General features: G+C 46.9%; 3 protein-coding genes across 3 annotated transcripts; all 3 read right to left on the bottom strand.

Moving 5' to 3' along the window:
- Positions 1 to 364: 364 nt before the first annotated feature.
- On the bottom strand, positions 365 to 6,527 carry LOC136476131 (uncharacterized). Its single transcript, XM_066473852.1, has 7 exons — positions 6,186 to 6,527; positions 5,977 to 6,072; positions 4,977 to 5,159; positions 4,339 to 4,509; positions 4,047 to 4,256; positions 1,612 to 1,697; positions 365 to 1,397 (listed from the first exon to the last, which is right to left on the bottom strand). The coding sequence occupies exons 1-7, from the start codon at positions 6,274 to 6,276 to the stop codon at positions 744 to 746; spliced, it is 1,491 nt and encodes a 496-aa protein (XP_066329949.1). The 5' UTR covers positions 6,277 to 6,527; the 3' UTR covers positions 365 to 743.
- Positions 6,528 to 16,577: 10,050 nt separating this feature from the next.
- Positions 16,578 to 19,315, bottom strand: LOC136476132 (ADP,ATP carrier protein ER-ANT1-like). The gene is made up of 3 exons (XM_066473853.1): positions 18,922 to 19,315; positions 17,370 to 17,738; positions 16,578 to 17,275 (listed from the first exon to the last, which is right to left on the bottom strand). The coding sequence occupies exons 1-3, from the start codon at positions 19,222 to 19,224 to the stop codon at positions 16,961 to 16,963; spliced, it is 987 nt and encodes a 328-aa protein (XP_066329950.1). The 5' UTR covers positions 19,225 to 19,315; the 3' UTR covers positions 16,578 to 16,960.
- Positions 19,316 to 19,564: 249 nt separating this feature from the next.
- LOC136468823 (thaumatin-like protein 1) lies at positions 19,565 to 20,139 on the bottom strand. The gene is made up of 2 exons (XM_066467246.1): positions 20,079 to 20,139; positions 19,565 to 19,926 (listed from the first exon to the last, which is right to left on the bottom strand). The coding sequence occupies exons 1-2, from the start codon at positions 20,137 to 20,139 to the stop codon at positions 19,565 to 19,567; spliced, it is 423 nt and encodes a 140-aa protein (XP_066323343.1).
- Between the last annotated feature and the right edge of the window lie 5,704 nt (positions 20,140 to 25,843).

Here is a 25,843-nt window from a genome sequence, read left to right as displayed (position 1 = left end):
TACATGATTGATGCCAAACAAAAGTCGCGATAGACAGACGGGTCTACGTAACGGCCTACACATCGCGTCCAGGTCCAGCTCACCGGTCCGGCCTACCTTTGGACCCGGAGCCCCCGTCCCCCTTTGACTGCCCACCACTCGCGACCTCGGAATTCTCTAAAATGGAGCCTACCGGTGTTCTTCTCCCGTCCACTTGCCATGCCGATCGATGCCACCAAAGCTGAGCACGGGCAGGCACGCCATGGAACGTGCTACAGCGGAGACTACACACGGTCAAGCAAGGCCTGAGCCTCGCTTCTTTCGGCGCCAGGTCGACCTTGGATGGTTACAGCTTTGGCAGAACTGGACCAGACCGAAACGGAAACGAGGCCTCGCTTTCAGGGACAGCAAGGGTACAACGCAGCAACTAGACTAGAAGTTGCTCAAGCAACCCACAGGCAGGCATGGATGGATACATCTAACTGCAGATCGAAATCAAAACTGCCGCTCTGCGAAAATTACACTTAGCATCCTGAAACCGGCCAGGTGCCAATCCACACCAGGTTCCTGTCCACCTAACTAGGACGACTACTTGCCACATCTCATGGGCACCTACCATACCATGAGCAGCGCCGGCAGCAGCTTTGTTGCGCCTCGCTTTGCACTTGTGGGGGCTGGCTCACACAACAACATTGCCAGGTAGATAGATGCCGGGCGAAAGATTTCCTTTCGCTGTTCCGCCGGCAGGGAGAGGACAGCTAGCGTCAATACCTGTAGCCACTCTCGGCAGCATATTTGCTCCTCATGTAGGGATCGTACTTCGGATCACTGTAATCAGCAGGCTTCGCTTCCGCGGGCTTCAGCTCAGGATGGGCGGCGGCCCCGTAGGCGACCTCCCCGCTCTTCTCACGGTGGTGAAGACGGTGGCGGAGCCTGTCCTTTGGGACCTTGGCACCTACGGGAGCGGGCTCAGAGGTGCCATAGAAGTCTTCGTATTCCTGCCTCTTAGAGGACCTGTGCTTGCTTGACAGGGTCGAATCCCTGAACTTGGATGACTTGATGCTCTTCTGGGCCTTTGCTGCTGTCTCAGTTACAGCATTAGGAGCGTGAACTGTCTCAGGCCTCATTGGCGTGCTGCTGAGCTTCTGCGCTGCTGGAGTCTCCTCTCTGTCCTCGGGCATCACCAACCTGTCCCTGAGCGGAGTGAGATCTGTTTTCCTCTTCCCTTGTTGCATGCGTTGAGGGATGACACTGAGAAGAAGTTTCCCCACTCCCTCAATAGCAAGTTTCAGGAGATCAGCAATAAGCGTCCCCAGGGATGGCCATCCAGCTCCTGGTTCCTCTTTCAGGCTCTCCACAACCAGAGGTGGCTTCCCAATTGTGCTGCTCTCATGCTGCTCGTTTTCAGGTGCATCTACCTGCAATGGCATCAACAGAAACAAACTACTACATTAGCAGATTTTTTTTCTTCCATTTTCAGCGAATTATAAAATTGAGAAAGAACAAGGTGCTATTTAAGCATGATTAGGAATACTGTGATGCCAAGCTTCAATGAGATTACAAATATGCATATCAAGTGGAAAAATCTATGTAAAAATGGACAATACAGGGCCAGCATACACAAATAACTACCTTCTCGGAGCCTGAGAATCCAAACCCATGTTGGAAACCAGAAAAGATATATCCAGCCACAACAGCACCAATGACCAATATGAGATCTGTGTAATGATTAAAACAACACTGATGATAAAGTATGGAACTGAATTTCACAAATAGTAGATCAAGAGCGTGTTTGGATTGCGTCCTGCCAGGCAGATGCCTGCCAGGCAACCGAAATCAGACGCCTGGGAGCGAGCCCTGCCTGGGCCAGGCAACTCCGGTGGAGAGCAAACCAAACAGGCCCCAAGTACATGGACAAGTGAATTACTACCCATCAATACTAATACATTTGCCAGACATAATCAGCATGAAATTAATCACGAATCAAGTACATGGACAATTTGAAGGAGTAATGAAAAAGGTCGATATTCAGATAACTACATGTATGGTATCCAGCGATAACAAAATTTATGGTAGACAAACAGAACTAAGAACTCAGACAAAGAAGCCAGGATTTTTGCAGATAAATCTCAACATGTAAGATACAGGGAGATGGTAGATCCAATCATCCCAAGTTACAGTCCACTAATACTTTCAGTGTTAAAATCAAAATATAGCTTGTGCACCTATGACCTCTTTGATACTATTCAAAACAGACGTGAATGGAAAGAATGGTTTAACATGTTCTTCTAAAGGGATGAGAAAGTAATCATGTCATTGATGCCATCAATGCTATTCTAAAAGGGAGAGAGTGGTCTTCTCATCTACTCCCTCCGTCCATTTATCGGCATCATTTTAGCCTCCGACGCGATGGCCAAGGAGCACCAAAGCCACGCCGATTTGCAATTAATCGCTGCGCTGTTGTTTACTCTCCGGCGTCTGGTCCACTTCCCGATTAATCCCGCGCTCACGTCGCTGAAAACACCGTTATCGTGGCCATAATCGCGCGCTCAAGTAGGAAGGCACGCGCGGCCGCGGAAGCTAATTTCTGCATACAGGGACTGCGCGCTCATGCATCCTGTGTTCCCGCACCGTGATGGATGTTCCATCAGATGCCTTCCATGCCAAAAATTTCGCCACCAGAGAGAAAAAATAGGCAACAGATCAACTTGCAGAAATTAGGCAATAGCGGCCGTGATGGAAACTAATTTCTGCATGCACCAGAGATAAAAATAAAAGAAGGCAACAGAGCTAAGCAGCGGCGTGGTACGTAAAGCTGCGAGACTTGCAGTACGTGAGCCGTGAGGGCGAGAAAACAGAGCGGACGGAGTCATATACGAGGATAACGGGAGTGCCGCATCCTAGTAACTCCGCATGGCATACGAGGCGTCTCGCGCGCAACAACCCGAGAAAAACCAGGAGGGGCGAGCTTAGACGACGACGACTCCTGGAAAACGCTATTTTGCTCAAACGACGCCGATAAATGGACGGAGGGAGTATGTTCTTCTAAAAGGGTGTGAAAGGGATATTGCATCTACATCATGACTAATTAAAGAGGGTCAGAAGAATTTTAAAAGGTGAATATCTATATGTATAAAAGAACTTCAAATAAGACATTTCACAACCAAGAGACACATTAGCACAGATGTTATCCCAGTTTTCCTAAACTGATCTATCAGGACCATTAGTTTAGCCATCAAGTAGGGCATGGAAAGATAGCTTTACAGCATCAGAAACAAAAGGAAAAGGAGAAGGGGACCAACACGGCAGTACTACCAATTCTTGTACCTCATATACTAAACGACACATAAACACTACCAGAATTCTCCTTTTACTTTGTCTTTCAAGAATATTACACGGTGCAAAATGTTCTTCTCACATCTACTTGAACCCTAGACTCGCAGCAAAATTATGGTGACAGCATACAAGTGATAGTTAGCTTTATGGCAAAGCATATAGCATGGAGAATTATACTTCTGGCATATAAGGAATAAAGTGTATCATTTCTAACATGGATCATATAGTAGTACTATGTATAGACATGGTTTATAAGTCAGCATCTGACTTTTGCATTTCTTGATTTGTTCAACCTTCTAATTTAACTCCAATCATGCCACCTCAGTTTTAAAAGACATTCATAGTCTGAATGTCTGATACTTCCGTATGGGAGGTCTTAGTGTGTGACACTGTGGCCAGCCTACTAAAACCGAGAAAGTATAATCCAGTGGACTTGAAAAAAAATTGATCCCAAAAGAGAAAGACGCGAAGGATTTTACTATTCTGCCTGTTCAACCCCTATGTTTAGTATCATGGATAATAATCCAGTACAGGACCATGAAAAGGTTTAAGCACAACACTTGACAGATTTTTACTTCTGTTCTACAACTAACCATATCGGCATGAGCCTTTCCTCTAGGACCTCATCACCTCAAGAACGTGACAATTGATGAGTTGGATTGTTACCTTTCCTTATCAGAAACGTCTATATGTACTGTACAGGAAATAGAAACAAATTTAAGAGAATGGACCTGAAGATAGGAGCGCAGAATCCTGGTAAGTACAGTCTTCTTGTGGAAGAGAAATCTTCCTAAGGGCTGCATTTCCACGGTCAATAACCAGAAGAGAGCACATTTTCTTCACATACACCACGTCAAAATCTGTAGAGAACTTTGCATCTTCACTGGGGCCATCCCTGTAGCCTGGGATATTTGATTTCCCACCCGCAATGGTGGTCACTCCTGAACAGAATTTTCATTCACCAACTGTTAACACTTAACACAACTATTGCATGAAGTGTATATCTATTTAACTACCGATCACCTGATTCTCCGATCTTTCGAATCGCCAAGTTTGCTGTATCAGCAACATAAACATTGCCCATATCATCCACGGCAACGCCTGTGGGGCGCTTGAATCGGGCATCACTTGGTTTACCATCTATATGACCAGAATGACCCTGGAAAGAACCAGCGACCAGTCTTCCCCTGCTATCTGCAGAGGACCTATTATCAATCTACACTGCTGGACTTATGTTTACAGCATTTATATCATACTTCTTTAAGCATTGATGCGTGTTTCAGTTCTGTTTGTTTTCATTTTACCTGTCCATGGCACCTCCCTAAATATGCATACTATTACTTAACTGGAGACCAGAACTTCACCTATTACTATATGATTTGATCATAACCCATCGTTGTACCCATGAGGCCATGACCAAGTCATACAAGGAAGGCGCAGGGAGTCTTAGGAGCAGAGTGATATTACATTTGGAAAGACCAGTTATTCAATCATTGCTAGTAACAGTGTAGCCTTAGTATGCATGGATATTAACACTAGCATGCCAAAGAAAGCTGGCTCAAAATGCTATAGTTTGTTCTTTAAGCCTTCCTAACCCATAATCATGTTAGCTGTGAATTATGCCAAAAAAGGACCAAGCAGATGGGAGGAAGAGAACATACACTCAGAAAGTGGTGGGGTTATCCGCACAATGTTGCTATGTGCCGAGTCGACTGCAAGGAGCTCCCCGCCCTCAACAGGAGACACTCTTATGGTGTGCGGCGTGACACCAAGCTTGTCACCCTCAACAAGTGTCTCTACAAAGTAGCCGCTCTCAAACTGCAGCGCTACCCCCACGTGGCCATCTGCCAAAATAGTCGAACACCGTGAGCAAGAGACAGAACAAAAGCACAAATATCAGCAGCTGCGGTAACGTATGATCAACGGCTTAGGTCACAATAAGGGCGTACCCAGTGCAGAGAGCTCCCGCTCTGTGCGGGGTCTGGGGAAGGGTGTCAGTGACAAGCCTTACCCTCGCCTGTGCAATGCGAGGAGACCGCGACTCGAACCCGGGACCTTCCGGTCACAGGCGGTAAGACTCTACCGCTTGCATCAGGCCCGCCCTTATTGTCACCAGGCTTAGGTCACAATGAGAAAAAAAAATCCAAACCAGTTGAGCCTCTGCTGGATCTGGACTCGGCTAAGACCTAAGACATTCTAAGAGCAGGATGTGTAAACTTCCGAATCATTAGGTTGGCCCTGTTGGGGTTTATTTTGGTGGCTTAGCAAGTTACCTCACCAATACAGGGCCAGCTGAACAGAAGGCGAATAATACTGAAATAATTATGAAAAATTCGAAAAATGTCGGAGCTCGTCCCCATTGAGAAGATGGTTTACCCCAACCCTCCCTCTCCCTCTCCCTCCTTTCCTCCCTCCCATTATCCATTATCTCCCCTTTTGTTGTGCTCTCTATTATTCCCCACTCATCCTTTTCTTCTCGGGAAACACTAGTCGCTAGTGGAGTGGAACCGTGTTCATCAATCATCTGTACTATAATAGAAGCGGAAGCCGACCGCGTCCCACAGCAGCAATCGCTGCGAACAACGAAAATCGAAACCGCAGGCCGCCCCTTTTGCTGCGCGAGGGATTCCGCAGGTGAACTAGGGAGCGACGGCGACTCACCGGCGTACTGGGGGTGGCCGGGCAGCTTGGGCCCGTGCGACGAGGGGGCAGCCCGCGGCCACCTGACGACCGACGACAGCTGCTTCACGATGCTGCCTGCGCGCCGCACAAAAGGCAGGAGTACGTATTAGTAGAAACTCGGGATCGAATCGCCCCTATCGGGCCGCATTTTAACAGGGAACGATAGCGGCGGCGACGGGCGAGCGAACCTGTGGGAGGGGCGAAGGCGGCCGCGCCGGGTTGGAAGGCGGCGGCGAGGAGGAGCAGGAGCACGAGCGGGAGCGGGGATCTCAGTCCCATGGCGAGGGTCTGCTGCTGAGAGCGGTGACTGCTGTGGACTGTGGTTGGGGAGAAAGCGAGAGGCAAAGGGGCTTTTCGCTTTCAGACGGCGGCCTCGGTGACGTTCTCGGTTCTCCTGTGCTCCGCGGGCGCGTGCAGCGAGTGCGACTGCCAAGTCTTGTCTTGTGTCGTGTGCTCGTACGCCGCAGACCCGCAGCGCCGATTCCGCTGCCGACTTCTCTGCGACTGCATTAACCCCATGTTCCCTCTGGCATGTGGAACCCCGGCGGCCATACTTGGCACTAGTGTTTATTAAGGCCAGCTGGATTTATTATAATCAGGATTTTATATAGAAAATCTGTTGAAGAATAGAAAGATATAAAGAACAATTTTTATATAAATAATTCTTTAAATAATAATAATAATTTAAAAAGTGAGTTTAAAGAAGACTCTTGCATATGCTCTAAAACTAGAAATCATGTTTTCTTAGTTCTCTGTGATAAATATAAAAAAGGATAAAAAGAATCTGGTGGCACATAGTACTCCCTCTGTCCAGGAAAACATGCAACTATGAGTTGCGTGTCACAAAAAGTAGTTCACGTTTGATCAAGTTTCTACTAAATAGTATTCATATTTATGACTTTAAATCAATTTATTATGAAAACACATTTCATAATTAATCTAATAATATTTATTTGATAGCATAAATATTTATACTTTTTTATATATAATTAGTCAAACTTAAGGTATTAAAACGTGGCATTGTGCTAGAATTGCTTTCTAGATGAAGGGAGTATAAGACAAAATAGTAATTTCTATTGGACATTGTTTGTGTCTATCTATGGATTAGGTGAACACGGTTTTAGGCATCCAGAGGAATTCAATGGGCCAAAAAACGTCCATAAAGCCTAACTTTTCTGAACAACTAAAAGGGTTGGGCGTTTGGGGCAGAAGGAGCGAGTGACATAGGTCATAGGTGCAAAGCACTTCCCCTAAAAAAAAAGGTGCAAAACACTTTTTTTAAAAAAAATTCATACGATAATGATATGACGCGTGCGTCGTCCGTCTGGACGCCGTGCGTCCGCACTCCATCTTATCCAACGCCGCTCGTTAGTCAACTTCAAAAAAAAAGACAACGCCGCTCCCTTCTCCAGCAGCGCGTCGCCGCTCACCATGGCCGTCTCCAACGTGGTGGCACCGCATCCGCCCCCATCCCGCGCTACTCCGTGCTGCATGGCGTGGCCGTTCGCCCCAATTTACCCGCCACCGCTGCCATCCCCCGCAACACCTCCATCCGCACAGCGGCCCACTCCGGTGCGCCACTGCCATCCCCTGTAGCGCCATGCTGTGCTCCGTCCTCCGCCACGCCTAGGCCAGGTGGCCAGGAGAGGGGTCGTCGCAGGTCAGGCCCAGGCCAAGCACTTGCGGAGCTGGCCGCTGCCAGGCCGCATGTTGCAAGCTTATATTTCAAGTATTTTAGATGTTTCATAGGTATGTTTCAAGTGTTTCATGTGCATGTTGCAAAGTAGTAGATCCAGATGTTGCATACGTTGCAAGTGTTTCAGAGGCACGTTACAAACGTTTGTTCAAAATGTTTTTAGACGTGTTTGCAAGCGGTTTTTGATTTAGATGTTGCATATGTTTTACACATGTTGCAAGACTATGTTCCAATGATTTTAGTTGTTTCAGTCTTATGTTACAGTAAGTGTTTTCATGTTGCATGTTGTAAGTGTTTTATCTGAATATTACATATGTTTCAAGTGTATGTTGCAAATGTTTTATCTGTTTCAGACATATTTTGCATTCAAGTGTTTCATGTTTTAGAGATATGTTCAGTGAGTCATGGGGCACCTAGGGTCCTACGGATGGGGGCGTGCTTGTCCTCATCCTAGCTCCCGGGTCCCACCTATGCGTAGAGAGGGGAGCGATGTCGCTAGGAAGGAGTCGCGAGCACTTGAAAGGTCCTAATGGCTAGAGAGGGATGAATAGCCTATAAAAAATTTCTACAACCATACTTAACAAACCGGTTAGACAATTATAAGACGAAGCAAGTGTTGCGCTAGTCTACTAAAAAGCAAGTCATCTACCACAATTCTAGTTTCTATAGTTACTTTCCACACAATGGCTATGTCACTACACTAAGTTAGTATGTTCTCAAAGACTAACTAAAAAGTCACACTAATCAAACTAACAAGCTCTCACAACTAGCTACACTAAAGAGCTTGATAACTAGTTTGTGGTAATATAAAGAGAGTGAGTAACATGGTTATACCGCCGAGTCGAGGAGTGAACCAATCAATCACAAGAATAAATACCAATGAAGACCAATCATCTCGGAATCAAATGATGACACGATGATTTTTTACCGAGGTTCACTTGTTTGCCGGCAAGCTAGTCCTCGTTGTGGCGATTCACTCACTTAGAGATTCACGCGCTAATTGGCATCACACGCCAAACCTTCAATAGTGTGCCGCACAACCAACACAAGATGAGGATCACACAAGCCACGAGCAATTCACTAGAGTACCTTTTGGCTCTCCACCGGGGAAAGGTCAAGAATCCCTCACAATCACCACGATCGGAGCCGGAGACAATCACCAACCTCCGCTCAACGATCCTCGCTGCTCCAAGCCGTCTAGGTGGCGGCAACCACCAAGAGTAATAAGCGAATCCCACAACGAAACACGAACACCAAGTGCCTCTAGATGCAAACACTCAAGCAATGCATTCAGATTCTCTCCCAATCTCACAAAGATGTTGAATCTATGATGGAGATGAGTGGGAGGACTTTGGCTAAGCTCACAAGGTTGCTATGTCAATGCAAATGGCCAAGAGAGTGAGCTTGAGCCGGCTATAGGGCTTAAATAGAAGCCCCCACGAAATAGAGCCGTTGTACCCCTTCACTGGGCACAACACGGGGTGACCGGATGCTCCGGTCATATCGACCGGATGCAGGACCCTAGCGTCCGGTCGTGCAATGCATGCCACGTGTCATTGGCTTCACATGCTGTTCGCCCGATCTCAATGGTCAAGTGATGACCGGACGCGCTGCTGCGAAGTGACCGAACGCTGGACCTCAGCGTCCGGTCTTTTCCAGTAAGCATCCAGAAACGAGAAATCACGACCGAACGCGTCCGGTCATGCTCGACCGGACTCACCCAGCGTCCGGTCACTCTGCGTCTCCTCTGTGCACTACCACGTCAGCGGGACCGGACGCAGCCCTCCAGCGTCCAGTCACTAAGTGACCCATCGTCCGGTCAGAGACCGACACCAGTGTCTTCGCTACTTCTACTGACCGGACGCGCCGGTCCTTCCGAGACCAGCGTTCGTCACTTACAGTGACCTCCGTCTTTTCTGTATAGGGCGCTGGTGGCACCGTCGGACTGTCCGCACTCTACAGGCGGACACTCCGCCGGTGAAGTTCCTAACCCTTGCTCAAATGTGTCAACCACCAAGTGTATCACCTTGTGCATATGTGTTTGCATATTTTTCACAAAACATTTTCAAGGGTGTTAACACTCCACTAGATCCTAAATGCATATGCAATGAGTTAGAGCATCTAGTGGCACTTTGATAACCGCATTTCGATACGAGTTTCACCCCTCTTAATAGTACGACTATCGAACCTAAATGTGATTACACTCTCTAAGTGTCTTGATTACCAAAACAAAATAGCTCATACCATTTATATCTTTGCCTTGAGCCTTTTGTTTTTCTCTATCTTCTTTTCAAGTCCAAGCACTTGATCATCACCATGGCATCACCATCATCATGTCATGATCTTTATTTGTTTCACCACTTGAAATGTGCTACCTATCTCATGATCACTTGATAAACTAGGTTAGCACTTAGGGTTTCATCAATTCATCAAAACCAAACTGAGCTTTCAGCACTGCGATAAGGGCAGGGTGCGCATATGGGGTGTTACTAGGCGGACGGGGATGGGCTGCGTGGGTATCCGGACGCACATCCACCCCGAATGTGCAGGCGCTAGCCACGCCCAAAATCATACGCTCGTACTTACTTCGTCTTTCAATACAATACATTTCAAAAAAAATTAAGTAACTTAAGTAAATATTTAAATTGTGTGTGTGTGTCATGGATTAAAACCAGTTAAAGAGTTTTCTTCTTAAATTGTGGTTTTTTTAACAGATTTTGCTAATCCGAATTTTTTTTTAGATAATGGGAAAAAGCTCTGACTTCAGCATACTTTGAAAAAGAAGCATCAGTCCAAAAAACAAGAAAACACACCCAAAATTTCGAACATTAAATCTAAACATATGTGCCACATGGAATACCATTTATTTCAGTATAAATTTTAGAAATCATAATGCACTGTATTGTAGGACGGAGAAAGTAGACACAAAATTGTAATGTTTTCTAATTTCTATATCTATAGACGGGAAATACGTACAAATGCGAGAACTAAAAATACTAGCCCATCAATTACACACCTAATAGTTTAAAGAGAAACATATATTCTAAAAGATGCATTAAGTATTACTAACAATAACAAATATTTCTTTGTGTTGCATTTAGTTTGTTGTACAGTCATTTCGAGCTCATATCTTTGTTGAATTTATTTATTGGCCTTGAGCCCTTATTTCAAATAAATCATAAGGCTTATACTAAATGTTAAGTGTAATAATAAAAAGATCAATTGAAGAGAAATTGATTGTAGATTAGCTTGGCTTAAATAAGTGACTATTGTATGTATCTATTGTGAAGCTGAGAAGTGAAGGCGAGCCACACCTACACCCGTAACATGCCAAGTTCAGATTAGCACAAATGCAAAAATGAAAAATCTGAGAAAACAAAAATTGGTATATCAGAGTAGCAGATTGCACAAATGCACCTATCAGACGCTGAGAGAGCACCGATTCGCGCTCTGGATCATATGGATGGGATCTCCAGAATAGCAGGGACTGGCTTGTTGTATCTATCCACCAGAAATCTTATTATGTTTGCAATCTGTCACCCCACGGAACTCACACACAGCAGATTAGGCATCAGCACCTGGATCTTCTTAATGCTAGTTCTATGTACATCTGCAGGGGAACGACTTATAGGATGGAGGTTTCTACTACATTAGCTATCAAGTACTAATGGTTTCCACAATGCTTTAGATTTCCTTTCTCCTTTCCGATATTGATTAACGCTCCTCCATAACAGTTGCCTTGTTCGCTTGACTTATAAGCCATACTTTTTTAGCCAACGAATAGTATTTTTCTCTCATAACAAATCAGCCAACAATACTTTCAGCCATGACTTATCAGCCAAACGAACAGGGCAAGTGGGAGTATCCAATAGTAAATTGTCCAGCATTTCGCACTAATGAACATGCACTGTAATCAGTTATAGTTTGATTTAAATATTAAAAGCACTGGAACATAGGTTTAAGACTTTTAGTAAATTAAGCTGCAAGTATATATATTTAACAAAGGATCAATAGGGCAAACCCAACAGGAGCCACAACCAACAAAGAGAATGGTAATATAATAATAGTAAAAGGAGATCAAAATAGCAAAGGATAAGACTGACAACAAAACTGGGTTTAAGTCAAGTCTTCAAGCCGATTTTCTCATCTGAAACGACAGGTATATACTGATGCATGACAATGTGGCAGGGGTTTAAAAAGCCTAGCTACATGCTATATTATTCCTATGCAAGAAAAACCATAACTTGAAGAGGACCTTTCAATTTTAGGTTCCAAAAGGCTCAGCCACAATTACCTTCAAGCAGCAGCAGCAGCAGCAGCACCACCACCACCATAAATAAAAAACAAAAGAAAAAAAATCCCCTCCTTTCTGTTCCTGATCTAACAATGAACCAATACACAAATAATATGCATGCGCATGTGATGGTTCACTTGCATACTGGCTGATGAGCACAATAAATATCCTCCCAAGGCCCAAGCACTAAACTCTTTGAATGCATCTTAATTTTGTTTCACTGTCATCTGCCATGAAACAATTAACAGTACTGGTACTGAACCATCAGGACAGCAACAGTAACAAGAGTATGAAGTAACAGGCATACAAGTAATGATTGTAGAATGAAATAATGACAGGAGTTCCTTGCCATTGGTACGATTACAACCTAAAAGCAACACTCAAGGTTATCTGTATAATCTCTAAAATTACATGAAAGCTCACGACTAAGGACACCAGCGGTGGTGGAGCTAGCCAAAAAACAATGGTGGCACACTATAGTAAATAATTTTTGTCTAAAGGGAAAATATATTGTCAAAACAAGACAATCACCAATTCACCATATAAAGTTTGATTTACCCGGTGCCTGTGTACCACCTAGAAGCAACATTCAGGTACATTAGTCGTGATCCAGGCCAGAAGTAGGAAGGAAGCTTAGATGTATTTAACTCCTCACTGCAGGGGAAACCTTAAATGTTACTGTAATATCCACTATCGATAAAAAGCATAAGGAAAGAAACAGTTAAGAGGTATAAAAGTGACAGGGATTGTTCTGCAAAGAACATGACATGAAGCAGGAACATATGATACATGCTATTAAAAGATCCATTACTATCAAAATGCATAGGAAACAAACACTAAGAGGTGTGTTGAGTGAAAAGGATTGTTCTGCAAAGAAGACTTTTCAGACTGTATAACAAAACCGCTGTGAGACAACAATCAACACAAATTTGTTTGTACATATGCATGAAGTTGTGGCAACCATGTACTCGGGTCAAGCAGTTAAATCCTAGGGGTAGCTGGTGAGGAGCAATGCTGCTGACTGAGGACTATGAAAGAGGAATTTAAGGCTCTCTTATGCTGATCGCCATGACTCATGAAGGAATCAGCTAACAATTTTCAACTGCACACACACCTCTTATGTCATGAGTGGCCAACTGCCTTCCCACCAAATGTCAAGATAATATACAAGTACTTATTGGATCTAATTCACTGCAGAGAGGGAAGAATACGATTCAACAAAGAAATTCCAAGTGTACTATTCACATCCCACCTTTTTCTCGTAACTATAATTTAAATTTCACATTGATAGGATACAGTTGCCCCAATGACCACACCAACATTAGCATCAACATGTAGTCATGCTTCATGACTCAGATCTTGAATCTTTGTCACAAAAAAAATATTCATCCATCACTCAAAGAGTTGACTGTGTATACATGTTTCTAGGTCCATGTTTGATAATGCTGACATTGAGTAGAGTTACAGAACTGCAGGAAACAGAAGCACATTGTTGTAGACGCTTTCATTGGGAAGCAATACAGCACGAAGAAGAAGAAGGCGCCAGCCTCTAGTGGCTAATTTTAGGCCATAGTTATCTTTTCCTATAAGTTAGGATCTGGTGAGTCAGTTTGTTAGTGAGTTTGTTAGTGCCCAGCCGGCCATTGGGAGATATAACAATTGGCCGGCAAATAGAGTCATCACGTTCAGAGCCTCCCAGGGAGGGCGAACCTGCTCTATCGCTGCTGCTATCTCTAGGTTTAGCCATTGTAATCACTCCCAGTTCGTCAATAAAGATCAGCCAGATTACTAGCTCTATCATCTGCTATCAGAGACCTCTCGATCCTCTCGCCTGTCATGGGTGACAATCTCAAGACCACTCTGGACGCCATCCTTGCCGATCTCTCCTCCATCAAGAACAAGGTGACGACGATCAAGGGCGACCAGAGCCGTCTCACGTGGCCGTCAACCGGCTGCAATCGGACCACCACTCCTCCGGCGGCTCCCACAGTGGCAGGGACACGGACCACGGCGCCCCTCCCCCTCCGCCTCCTCGCGAGCATGCCAAGCACAAGCTCCGGTTCCCGCGCTACGACGGCAGCACCGATCCGGTGCTCTTGCTCTACAAGGCCGAACAACTCTTCCGCGCCGATCGCACGGCGGATGACGAGCGGGTGTGGCTCGCCTCCTTCTACATGGAAGGCGCTGCCCAGGACTGGTATTACCGCCTCGAGTAGAACCACGGCGCTCCGACGTGGGCGGACTTCGTCGACAAGGTGCAGCGGGCGTTCGGGTCGCCGGCACGCAGCAATCCGCTCGGTGCTCTCATGAAGTTACGCCGCACCGGGACGGTCGAAGAGTACAAGGCGCAGTTCTTGCCCATGCTCGCTCGCTGCAGGCCGCTCCAGGAGCAGGACCAAATCGACATCTTCACCAGCGGGCTCCGCAATCCGCTACAGACTGACGCCGAGCTCCAACATCCGACCACGCTCGACGACGCCATGTCCCTCGCGCGGGCTTTCGAACGGCGCCTGGAGTTGGACGAGGACGAGGACTCCTCTACGAGCCGCGTCCCCACCCGCACCAACCCGCCAATTCGGCCACGCCTCCTCCCACGGTCAAAACTGCGTCGCTGACGCCGCCGGCTCCAACCAAAGGCCCACCGCCAGCAGGCCCGCGCTTCAAGCGGCTGACGCAGCAAGAGATGGCCCAACGCAGAGAGGAGGGCCTCTGCTTCAACTGCCCCAAAAATTTCACGACGGACCACAACTGCATGAAGAAGGGCTTGTACCTGATGGAGCTCGATGATGACACCCCAGTCGAGGACGCTACGGTGGAGGAGTCTTGAACTACCGACGACGTCGAGATCTCCCTCCACGCCCTCACCGGCATCAAGACGGCGGACACCATGCACCTGACCACCTTTGTCGAAGGCGCATCCGTCCGGGCTCTGGTGGACTCGGGATCCACTCACTCCTTCATTGCCGTGGATACTGCACGTCGCCTCGGCCTCCAGCCCGCGCCGCGCCCCGGCCTCACCGTGGGCGTTGCCAACGGGGAACGCGTCCGGTCCGCCGGGGTCTGCGCCGTCGTCCCCGTCACCATTGGCACCGAGGAGTTCCACATCGACCTCTTCGTCTTGCCCCTCCTAGGGCCCCTGCTCTCCACGCCGCCGAGCGCCTGGACCTCCTTCAACTGCTCCTGGCTGAGTTCGGCGATATCTTCGACACGCCGTCGTCACTGCCTCCAGTTCGTGCCTGTGATCATCGGATTCATCTCCTACCAGGCACGGCCCCGATTGCGGTACGGCCCTACCGCTACCCCCAGCTGCTCAAAGATGAGCTAGAGAGGCAGTGCGCCGACATGCTCCAGCATATTTAATTGTGTCCGATAACACAGCTAGAACAATTGTCTGTAAAGATAGCTGCCATATAGTTCAACTGCATAGCCTGCATAAGTTGGAGGATTGCTCTTTTCACAGAAATTTTATGCCTTTCAATTCAAGTAAGGTGCATAAAAACAGATGGACCAAAGTCTGGTCTTTCTTATGTCATCAATAAAAATAAGTATGCCTTAAAAACTTGGCATAGTTTAGTTTGATCTATGAAGATTCACTATATTGTAGTGCAATGCAGATGTGAAGTGTATATATAACTATATAAAGAGGACCACACCATAAACGCGCGAGTACCATCCCAAGCTATTGCGATTTCCAAATTCCAAGTATTAGTTTTAAGAATTTTGCTTTTAGGATGCACATAACATTCATGGGAATGAGAGGATGGAGGAACCAGCCAGACAATACTTCAAGAGTTGTGACATTGTTTTTCTTTTCTGTGATATAATGGAATTGTGAGAAATCGGGCCATAACAAGCATGTGGGTGCAGGAAGTAGAAGTTCTCCTCTGGTGCTGCAATATCTATGCATAGTATCGATTGCTAGTTAATTTTATGAGCAGAGCATTCGATTAACACTTGGCATCAAATTCATAAGGAGGTTGGCAGGAAGAGAAGACAATGCATCAAGGCGAACCAAGCAATGACTCTACACAGGGAAAAGAAAAGGAGACCGTACCTAGGTGGGAAGTAGTGGATGACGCTGGCCTGGTTGAAGGTGCACCCTCCTTGCGGAGGATGTGGGTGAATGTGTCGTGATGCCATTGTATGAGTACGTGAGGGCCACCAGACACAATATCTCATCCTACTTCTGGTCTTCAGGAGCAGCAGCTTGACACATTCTGCTGGCACGGCCCCCATCTTGGCCACCATGGTCACCGCACCTCCCATGGAGAAGTCCATCACCAGATTTGACAGTGAGCTCACACGGCTCATCAGCCTCCCCTCCTTTCAGTTGTTCAGTGCTGCCAGCGCGGTGGCAATTACTCGGCTCTCCAGCGAGCGGCGATGATCAGAATTGGAGACAGATGGGGATTAAAGGCTCCTTTACTCCTCTTTTGAGTGACTGACAGATTAATGGATGCGAAATCCACTTGAATCCTGTCTCTTCGAAAAAGGTCGGATGCCCCTCCAAAAATGTCATGTGCATTTGCACATGACATGCTCATATGATGTTAGCGGAAATCCAAATCTGGAACTGAAGAACCTTCCTCAAGAGTCAAGAGATCCATCTCTTTTTCCTTAGAAAAACAGTTTGGTCATGACCTACTGAAGGATTTGGATTTACATTTCACATTGATAGGATACTATTGCCCCAAATGATCGAAGAAACACCAACATGTACATGTATTCATACTTGAAGGATTAGATCTACACATTAAATATAGTTTCAGCACTCTCTGTTTACAAGAGTTATCTTTTGTTGCAATGACTCCATCTCCTTCCTTGTGAGAAAAATCTCTAGGAAAATTTTTCCTTTTTCTTTCCCCAATAATTTTTGTGAACTTCATCAGGCTCAGGGATTCTTGCTTGTGCATCCCATTTGAATGATCTGGACTTCGACCAAGGATCTGAATACATTCATAACCATATGCACATCATTTCATTGCCCCTTTCATTTTGCGCTCAAAATTGTGACCATGCCGGCTCACCAACTGTTGGAGTTGATCGTACCCAGAAAGAACTCCAGCTCCTGCCATCCCTGAGAGAATATTTGCACCAACACCTCTGAATAATGTGAAGAACCCTTCGGTTGAAACTATCAGTTTTACTGCATGGAAACCGTTCTTGTATTTAAATGGTTGTCCTGAGGTCAACATCATTCTACGATGGACCGTGTCGAATGGATAGGCACAGGCCCCAGAGAATGTAGTTATTGCCCAGCCCAAGGCAAAACTGGCAAAGAAATTCCCCTGAATAGCAACAAAAACAAAAGTTAAGGGTGCCATATAGAACTTAGCAGGAAACTCCTGTGATAGTCATGCTACTTCACGAGACTGTCAGTACCTCCAATGGGCCTACTAGAACTAGAGGCTTCATGCTATCATAGATACCAAAATATAGACCCCGGTACAAGGTGATTCCCATAATAGACACACTGAAACCTCGATATAGTCCAGACATGCCATCGGTTGTAAGTGTCTTCTTGTAAACATCCAGCAACCCCCTGAACTGGCGTTTGGTTCCCCGTGATTCAATTGCATCAGTAGCTAGCCTTGTTCTTGCATAATCTAGATGGTATAGCAGCAATGATGTTGTAGCTCCTGCAGCACTGCCAGAGGCTACATTTCCTGCTAACCACTTCCACTTTCTGTCTTTCTCCCTGTCATAGCCAAAGAAGCTTTTGAAGTAGCCCCTAAATGCAAAGTTAAAAGCCTGCACAATGGAAGTTTCATTTAGGTTGATTTTTCGTCATGAAGGGAAAAAACTGATTCATTTTCCGGCCTCAGCATCTTCAAAGAAGAAGCCTCAGTTCACACAATACAGAGTTTAGCTTGCGCTACCTCACACTCAACTCTACGTGCAAAACACATATAAGTGACAAGTTCAAAATTATTGACAAAGCATAAATATGAATGGCCACCCATAGGACACAAAGAACCTTATCACCACCGCCTCCAGGGTGCGGTGCGACACACATAGATAATGTAACATTAAGCACAGTTAGACAAACTACAGGAAACAGCAGCACATGCTCATTTAACTGTTCGATAACATAGCTCGAATAATTGGCTGTAAAGATAGCTGCCATATAGTTCAACCGCGTGACCTGCATAAGGTTGGAGGATTGCTCTTTTCACAGAAATTATAAGCCTTTGTAGTAAAATGCATAAAAACATACAGATGCAAATGCTGACTCTGGTTGTTTTTTTATGTCATCACTAAAACTAAGTATGACTTAAAATTTGACCTACTTTTTTTCTGAACACGCACAAGAGCTGTGTATCATTATATTAAGAATTGAGAAAGAAAATAAAGGGAAAGAGCCCTTACAAACACGCACCCCACACTCTCCTTAAACAGGCCTAGTGTATTTTCATTTATGAAGATTCACTACCTCAAAGTGCAGTGCAGATGTGAATCACTGAATTGTATATATAGAGGAAGCACTCCTTGTTCACATAAGTGGTCATATTACCAAGCCATTTCTCTTTCCAAAACTGTTTTAGCAAAATGCACACAGCTTTCTTTGCGACGAAAGGATGGAGGATACTGGCGAGACAACACATTTAGAATTGTTTGTTTTCCTCTTTTCTGTGATGGAAAGGAATTGTGAACACTGGAGGCCGTAACAAACATGTGGGTTCAGGAACTGTGAGTCCCCGAAGAATTAAAAAAAAGAATTCTGGATTTCTGGCTCTGTAATTTCTGCACTCAGGATCGGATAATCCATGCATAGCATTGATTGCTAATTAATTTTGTGAGTAGGGCATTCGATAGAGTCGGTGTCAAATTCATAAGCAGCTTGACAGTAAGAGAAGGCAATGCACATATGCAATGGAGGCGCATCAAGCAATCGTATACTAAGGAAAAGGAGAAAAAAAAAACGGAGACGGACCTGGGTGGGGAAGTAGCGGATGACGTTGGCCTGGTTGCCGCGCCACAGAGCGGCGGGGCCCTCCTCGCGGAGGACGCGGGTGAAGGCGTCGGCGATGCCCTTGTAGGGGCGCGTGAGGGTGCCCCGGCGCAGCATCTCGGCCTGGTTCTGGAGCAGCAGCTTGACGCGCTCGACCGGCGCGGCCCCCGTCTTGGCCACCATGGCGGCCGCGCCGCCCATGGCGAAGTCCGCCGCTACGCTCGCCGGCGACGTCACAGGCCTCGGCGGCCTCACCTGATTTCGCTCGTCGGGCGCGGCGGCCATCACTGGATGGCGGCGGTTGGTGGCTTGGTGCCTTGGTGGGAAGAGACGGATTTGTTTTCCGCCTCGATCGACATCAATCTGACGTGTGACGTGGAAAGAGACGGATTTCTATTTTTTTTTCCAACACTCCGATTGTCACTGCTAAATATAAAATTATCCTAGAAAACAGTAACTTACCTACGTTTTTTTTGTTTTCGCTGACATGGCGACACTTCAGTGCGGCAGCGTGGAACTTAGAGCATCTTTCTAAATCTTCTCATAATCCTTGTTTTTTTAGAAAGATGAGAAAAAAACCCTCTCCGATAACTTCTAATCCTTCCTTCTAAAATTTACTCACTTGCTAAATCCCACCCGTTGCGCGTAACTTTGCGCGGCTCCTCCATCGCGCGTATCCAGTTCTCCCACGCGGTGTCCATCTTCGCGTGGCGGGCGGGGACGCCCCCGCGCCACGGCACTCGACCTCGCCGGACCCGCAGTCGCCCGTGGCGCAGGAGCCCTTGTCGGAGCTGTCGAAGGCGCAGCCGGACCAGCCCCAGAAGCGGCCTGACCACCCCTGCGGCGCGTACAGCAAGCGCGACTGCCCTGGAGACAGCGCGAACCCCGTCGTCTCAAGCGGCGGCGTCCCTGAGCCCGACAGCAGGCCCGCCCACACCGTGTCGTCGCAGCGGTTGGTGAAGGTGAACGTGATGCCGCACACCGACCCTGCGCGACGGACGGACGGACGTGGGCACCACACCGGAAACAACCGACGCGGGTTCAGTCAGTCATACTTGCGGCTTGCCCATCCATCCCCCCACGAATGCAAGCAATCAATCCAAAGGCGAGGAAATGAATCGGAGCCGCCACGTACGTACCTTGGAAGATGGAGAGGATGAGGACGGCAATCGAGCCCGGCAGGCGCGCCCGAGAAGCCATTGAAGGAGGTGGCACGGTGCTGGGAGGGAAGCTCGAGCGCGAGGCGTGCTGGTGGTCGGGAGCTCGATTGTGAGGCTGGATGGGCGATTGGTACTAGCTAGAGCTCTCGACTGAGAGCTCTATTGCTACTCTCCGTTTACTGCTAGCTAGCTGGTGCATTTCGTTGCGTTTGTGCTGGGGATTGCTAGCGGCCGGCGTTCGTGGAGTTCTCCCCGCGACCTAGATGATCGCAATCTCCTGTGAAAAAAACAAATTTTTATTTTTTAGGAGTGGTTTTAGAAACGGTTGGAGAAACACATCTTTAATGCTTCTAATATTTTTTTGGGACTTGAGAAACTAAGTAGTTTTAAAAAGAATTTTTAAGGTACTGTTGGAGATGCTCTTACGTCTCCAGCTGCCTCCGTCTGCCTAGACCAATGGTGCTAGCAACTGCCCGTCAGCTCCCTTCTCTGCTGATCACTGCTAGTGGGGTCTGGCTGTCACTACCTTCTTCCTCCCTTCCTTCCCAACGAGAGCAGAGCAGGGGCACCGGTGCTGCTCGTGGCTGGCGAGCTCTGCGCGCATCGGCATGGCCGCGGCTTGATTCCCCGCAGGGAAGACCACACTGGCGGCAAGGGCGGGCCGGGAGGACTCGATGAGCCTACTCGGCCCCTGGGCTGGCCGTGGCTCGGCGAAAAGTGGCTCGAGGCTCGCCTATCACGCGCTGGAGCAGACGAGTAGAGGCGCGCGGCAACGACGTAGCAGCGGCGCCCGAGGCGGCGGGGCGTCTGGAAGAGAGGAGCGCCGCAGGAGTTGGAGCACGGTGGAGGTAACTGAGGGCTGGGTTGGGAAAGGGGAATGCGGAGCAGGGAGCTCACCGGCTTTTACCTCGCGGCGGCCGTCGTTCGCGAGCTCGGCGACGATGGCGGCGGATTCTGGTGCTTCAGCTTTGGCAGGCTCAGCCAGCGTGCGCAAGGGAAGGAGGGAGGCGCGGCGGTCCCTGTGGAGTGCTCGGCTCGGCTCGGGATGGGTCGTGGCTGCGGGGACGGCTGTGGCGTCGACGAGCTCGTCGACCGGCAATGGCGGGCGGCAGCGCTTTTGGCAGAGAGAGCGAGAAGCGAAGGAGAGAGTCGAGTGGAGCAGGGCGCGAGGGAGGGAGAGCTCGGCGTCCTCATAAGGCAGGCAGCGGGGCAGGACGGTGGCATGTGCGCACCTGGTGCGGCATGAGCGTGGCCTGGCGAGCTCCGCCGCACCGGCAGCCGCGCGGGCAGCAGTGGCCGCAACGACGGCAAGTACTACTATACGAGCGCCACCCGAGCAGTTCATCAGCTCCGAGGTCGTCTCCGCCAGGGGTCACCTGTGGAGGCTCGTCTGCTACTTGAGTGGCGACTCACACGAGCTCAATGGCGAGTACGCCTCCATCTTCCTCAGTCTCGTCAGCGAGTCCGCGCGCGAATGTCCGGGTCAGAGCCATCTTCGAGGCCTTCCCGTCGGCATCACCGCCCTGCTCTGCGCGTTTCTAGACCTCCAGCCGATGCGCGCTCCAGCGTGGGTGCTGAGCTCGCGGCTCCGCCCCGTCCCGTGCCGCTCCATAGATAGAAGGTGGAGTCGAGGAGGGAAGAAGGTACTGACAGCTGGCCCCACTAGCAGCGCCTGGGGTAACGGGAAGCTGCCTGTGTTGTTCGGGCTGGACGGACAAAGTAAGATGGAGGCGTCAAGTTTCGCTGATCATGTCAGCGAAAATAACAAAATTATAGTTAAGTTACTATTTTTCGGAACAATTCTGTATTTGGCACGATAAAATTGGCAATTGAAGAGTTGACCAGCAATATCGATGGCAAATAATTAGAAATCCCAAATCAAGCCGACGCACCTGAAAAAATATACAAACTTCCGTAATGCATCTCAAGAAGCACGAGATGACGTGTCACGGGGATAAATTACGAATCACAGGGATAAATAAATTACCACAAGCGCGAGATTGAGGTGTTGCATTGAGAATTTTTGTTTCACAAAATGTTACGCTAAGAAATTACAATAATATAAACCTGAACGAATGAACCAGGTACACGGGAGGAGTGTTGGATATAATATGGGCTTGGCCCATATAGGCTCCGTTCGCTGGTCTGAAATTTAGCTGAAACTGGCTGGTTGTGTGAGAGAGAAATACTGTTCGGCTGGTTTGATGAACAGTAAAATATGAGGGGGACCAGCCGACTGGTCTGGAACTTCCAGACCAGCGAACGGTCCCATAATATTTAATGAATCAAATAAAACTCTATGGTACGTAACATTAAGTGTTGCATGGTTTAATACCATATAGGATTTTGACTGAACGCTGACTTAGCTTATATGGTTGAAAATTATTCATCTAAATTGAGAAGCTGGAAAAAGGATAAAGGCGTGCCACACGCGCGTGCGCCGCCGCCGCCCGGGCCGGGCCGAGGGCGAGGCAGGCGGCGAGCGGGCGAGCGTGGGCAGTCTTTTGCCCACTTAAATCCATATTATCACAGGAGTTTCGCTCTTTGATGGTGGAGGCAACTGATTGCATCAGTTACCGTCCCTTCCGCTTCCCGTCTTATGGGATTCTACGCTGCCTTCGTCTTCTCTTTTCGTCAGCAGCCATATATCCTGTCTTCCGTCAGTTCAGACAAGAGATATTCTTCCGTAACCACTCCTGAGAGAAACACAGTTCAGTAGCTTTCTGATTTCCACAGAGGAGCGGGAGAGCAGGTGCTTCCGAAACAAGCACAGTTCAACAGCTTTCTGATTTCTCCGTCCCGTACCTCTATGCGCACGGAGGAGCGGGAGAGCAGGTGCTTTCGAAACCCTCGTTCGCCTGAGAATCCTGCACGGGGTGAGCGGCGATTAGGTTTTTGGGGAGCGATCAGCGACTGCTCGTACATCTTCTTCCTATAGATCGGTCTTGGATAAGTCCTCTCTCTGGAACGTTGAGGTGTCTTCTTCTTCTTCTTCCTGGTGATCCGTTCGTGGGACTGCACTACGAACATCTTCTTGCATCGATTGTGGTCCGTGATTTCGAGCAACGCACTATGTCGACTAGTGCGAATGGAGCCTCCGATGCCATCGGCATGGGACCCTCCACTGGATATAGTCTAATCTCTATGATTACTGTATTTTGTATTCTTGCTGTAGTAATAAGTATGTCATCTATGCATGTTGTAGCGTTCATAAGAAATATACACATGCGCATATATGCTGTCACAAACTTGCTGATGTTATATTTCTAGATTAAACTGATAATGAAAATTCTAGATTAAACTGATAATGAAAATGCCTAAATTCCTAACAATCCAAAAACCTAATGTTAGGCAATTTTCTGTCAGTGGTTTTGCTGCCGCATTGAAGCCGAATAATTTTGATGGCAAGAATTTTATGATATGGCGTGCAAAGATGGTATTGTGGTTGACTGTGATGAACTGCTATCACGCCGCACAGGGAAAGCCTGAACAGTTTACTCCTGAGGAGGAGCGAAAGTTTTTGGCTGTCGATAACCTGTTTCGAGGCGCCGTGATTAGTGCACTCCATTCCATGTATGAGAAAAACTACATATTTTGTATATCAGGTAAAGAATTATGGGATGCTCTTGAGACAAAGTTTAGGGTTTCTGATGCTGGCAGTGAGCTGTACCTTATGGAGCAGCTGTACGACTATAAAATGGTTGAAAACCGTTCTGTGGTCGAACATGCTTATGAGATACAGGCGCTAGCGAAGGAACTAGAACATTTCTCATATCTGTTGCTTGACAAGTTTGTGGCTAGCGATATCATCGCTAAGCTGCCAGCTTCTTGGAGGGATTTTGCTACTTCTCTAAAACACAAGAGACAAGAGTTTAGCGTGGCTGAGCTTATTTGATCTCTTGATGTTGAGGAGAGGGCGAGAGCAAAAGACAACCGTGGAAAAGGAGTTGAGTCTTCCGCTGCCAATATGGTACAGAAGAAAAACTCATTTGTATCTCGTAATAAAAAGAAAAAGAACATGTAAGAGAACAACAATGCAAAGCCTAAGCAGACTGCATAGTTTAAGAAGAAAAACAACAAGAAAGGTGGAGGATGCTTTGTTTGCGGGAGTGATGAGCATTGGGCAAGTGCATGCCCAGACCGTAAATACAAGCAAGAAAAGAAATCAGCAAATGTGGTTATTAGCGAGACTAGAGGAGGAACATCTAGGTATGGTAATTTTTTACCCTTTGTTCTTTCAATTTGTCTTTCACCTGAGTGGTGGATGGACAGTGGTGCTAATATTCATTTGTGTGCTGATGTTTCTTTGTTTATTTCCTATCAGGCCGGCAGAAGTGGAGCCTTGCTGATGGAAAACGGTTCGCATGCGCGTGTTCTTGGTGCTGGTACAGTCGTTCTAAAGTTTACTTCGGGAAAGACGATGCTATTAAAGAACGTGCAGCATGTCCCCTCTATCAAGAAGAATCTTGTTAGCGCTTCTCAGATGTGTCGCGATGGCTTTAAAATTATGCTTGAGTCCAATAAATATGTGGTGTCGAGACATGTAACATTTGTTGGAAAATGTTATGATTGCGGAGGCTTGTTCCGCCTATCTTTACTTGATGATGTGTGTAATAAAGTAGTGAACAATGTTATTGTTTTGGATGAGTCGAATATATGGCATTCACGACTTTGTCACATTAATTTTGGCTGTCTCACGCGGCTTGCAAATCTAAATTTAATCTCGAAATTTAACTTAGTCAAAGATTCTAAGTGCCAGGTGTGTGTGCAATCAAAGCAACTGCTCAAACCTCACAAGGCTGCTGAGGCGAGGAACTTGGCACCATTAGAACTTGTTCATTCTGATTTATGTGAAATGAATGGCGAATTGACTAAAGGCGGTAGACGATACTTCATGACTTTTATAGATGATTGTACTAGATTTTGCTACGTGTATTTGCTGAATACAAAAGATGAAGCGTTGCATTATTTTAAGGTCTATAAAGCTGAGGTAGAAAATCAAGATGAGAAGAAAATCAAGCGTTTGCGGTTCGATCGCGTGGGAGAATATTTCTCAAATGAATTTTCTGAGTTTTGCGTGGTGCCTGGAATTATTCATGAGAGGACGCCACCATACTCACCACAGTCCAATGGGATTGCAGAGAGAAAGAACAGTACTCTAACTGATTTGGTTAATGCCATATTGGAGACTACGGGACTATCTAAGGAATGGTGGGGTGAGGCTATATTGACAGCGTGTCATGTCCTGAATAGAGTGCCCACAAAGAACAAAGAAATCACACCATTTGAGGAATAGGAGAAGATGAGATTAAATCTCTCTTACCTGCGAACTTGGGGTTGTTTGGCAAAGGTGAATGTGCCAATAAACAAAAAGCAAAAGCTTGGACCAAAGACTGTTGATGGTGTCTTTCTTGGTTATGCTATTCACAGCGTGGGTTATAGATTTTTAATTATAAACTCTAGTATTTCTAAGATGGCTGTTGATACAATCATAGAATCTGGAGATGCTACATTTTTTGAGAATGAGTTTCCCATGAAAAATGCACCTAGCACAACTAGTCATGAATTTATAATTCCCCATGTGCATGAAAATTTTACTTCGATAGAACAAATTGAGGAACCCTATGTGCAAAATATAGAGGAGGATGACACTATAGTCACCAGGAAAAGCAAGAGACAGATGACTGCAAAGTCTTTTGGTGATGACTATATTGTGTATCTTGTGGATGACACACCAACAACCA

Source organism: Miscanthus floridulus, chromosome 8, assembly GCF_019320115.1.
Source record: "Miscanthus floridulus cultivar M001 chromosome 8, ASM1932011v1, whole genome shotgun sequence".
NCBI classification, from domain to species: Eukaryota; Viridiplantae; Streptophyta; class Magnoliopsida; order Poales; family Poaceae; genus Miscanthus; species Miscanthus floridulus.
The sequence above is the reverse complement of the archived record's forward strand: the minus strand, read 5'-3'. Positions and strand labels throughout refer to the sequence as shown.

What these genes read in the sequence shown, in the direction of transcription:
- LOC136476132 (XM_066473853.1), bottom strand. Translation starts at nt 19,224, where the DNA reads ATGGCCGCCGCGCCCGACGAGCGAAATCAGGTGAGGCCGCCGAGGCCT. An exon ending in TCCGCTACTTCCCCACCCAG is followed by an intron (nt 17,739 to 18,921) that starts GTCCGTCTCCGT and finishes TCCATTGTGCAG; the next exon opens with GCTTTTAACTTTGCATTTAG. An exon ending in TTCTAGTAGGCCCATTGGAG is followed by an intron (nt 17,276 to 17,369) that starts GTACTGACAGTC and finishes GTTGCTATTCAG; the next exon opens with GGGAATTTCTTTGCCAGTTT.
- LOC136468823 (XM_066467246.1), bottom strand. Translation starts at nt 20,139, where the DNA reads ATGGCTTCTCGGGCGCGCCTGCCGGGCTCGATTGCCGTCCTCATCCTC. An exon ending in CATCCTCTCCATCTTCCAAG is followed by an intron (nt 19,927 to 20,078) that starts GTACGTACGTGG and finishes TCCGTCGCGCAG; the next exon opens with GGTCGGTGTGCGGCATCACG.
- LOC136476131 (XM_066473852.1), bottom strand. Translation starts at nt 6,276, where the DNA reads ATGGGACTGAGATCCCCGCTCCCGCTCGTGCTCCTGCTCCTCCTCGCC. An exon ending in TCGAAAGATCGGAGAATCAG is followed by an intron (nt 4,257 to 4,338) that starts GTGATCGGTAGT and finishes AATTCTGTTCAG; the next exon opens with GAGTGACCACCATTGCGGGT. An exon ending in GATTCTCAGGCTCCGAGAAG is followed by an intron (nt 1,398 to 1,611) that starts GTAGTTATTTGT and finishes ATGCCATTGCAG; the next exon opens with GTAGATGCACCTGAAAACGA.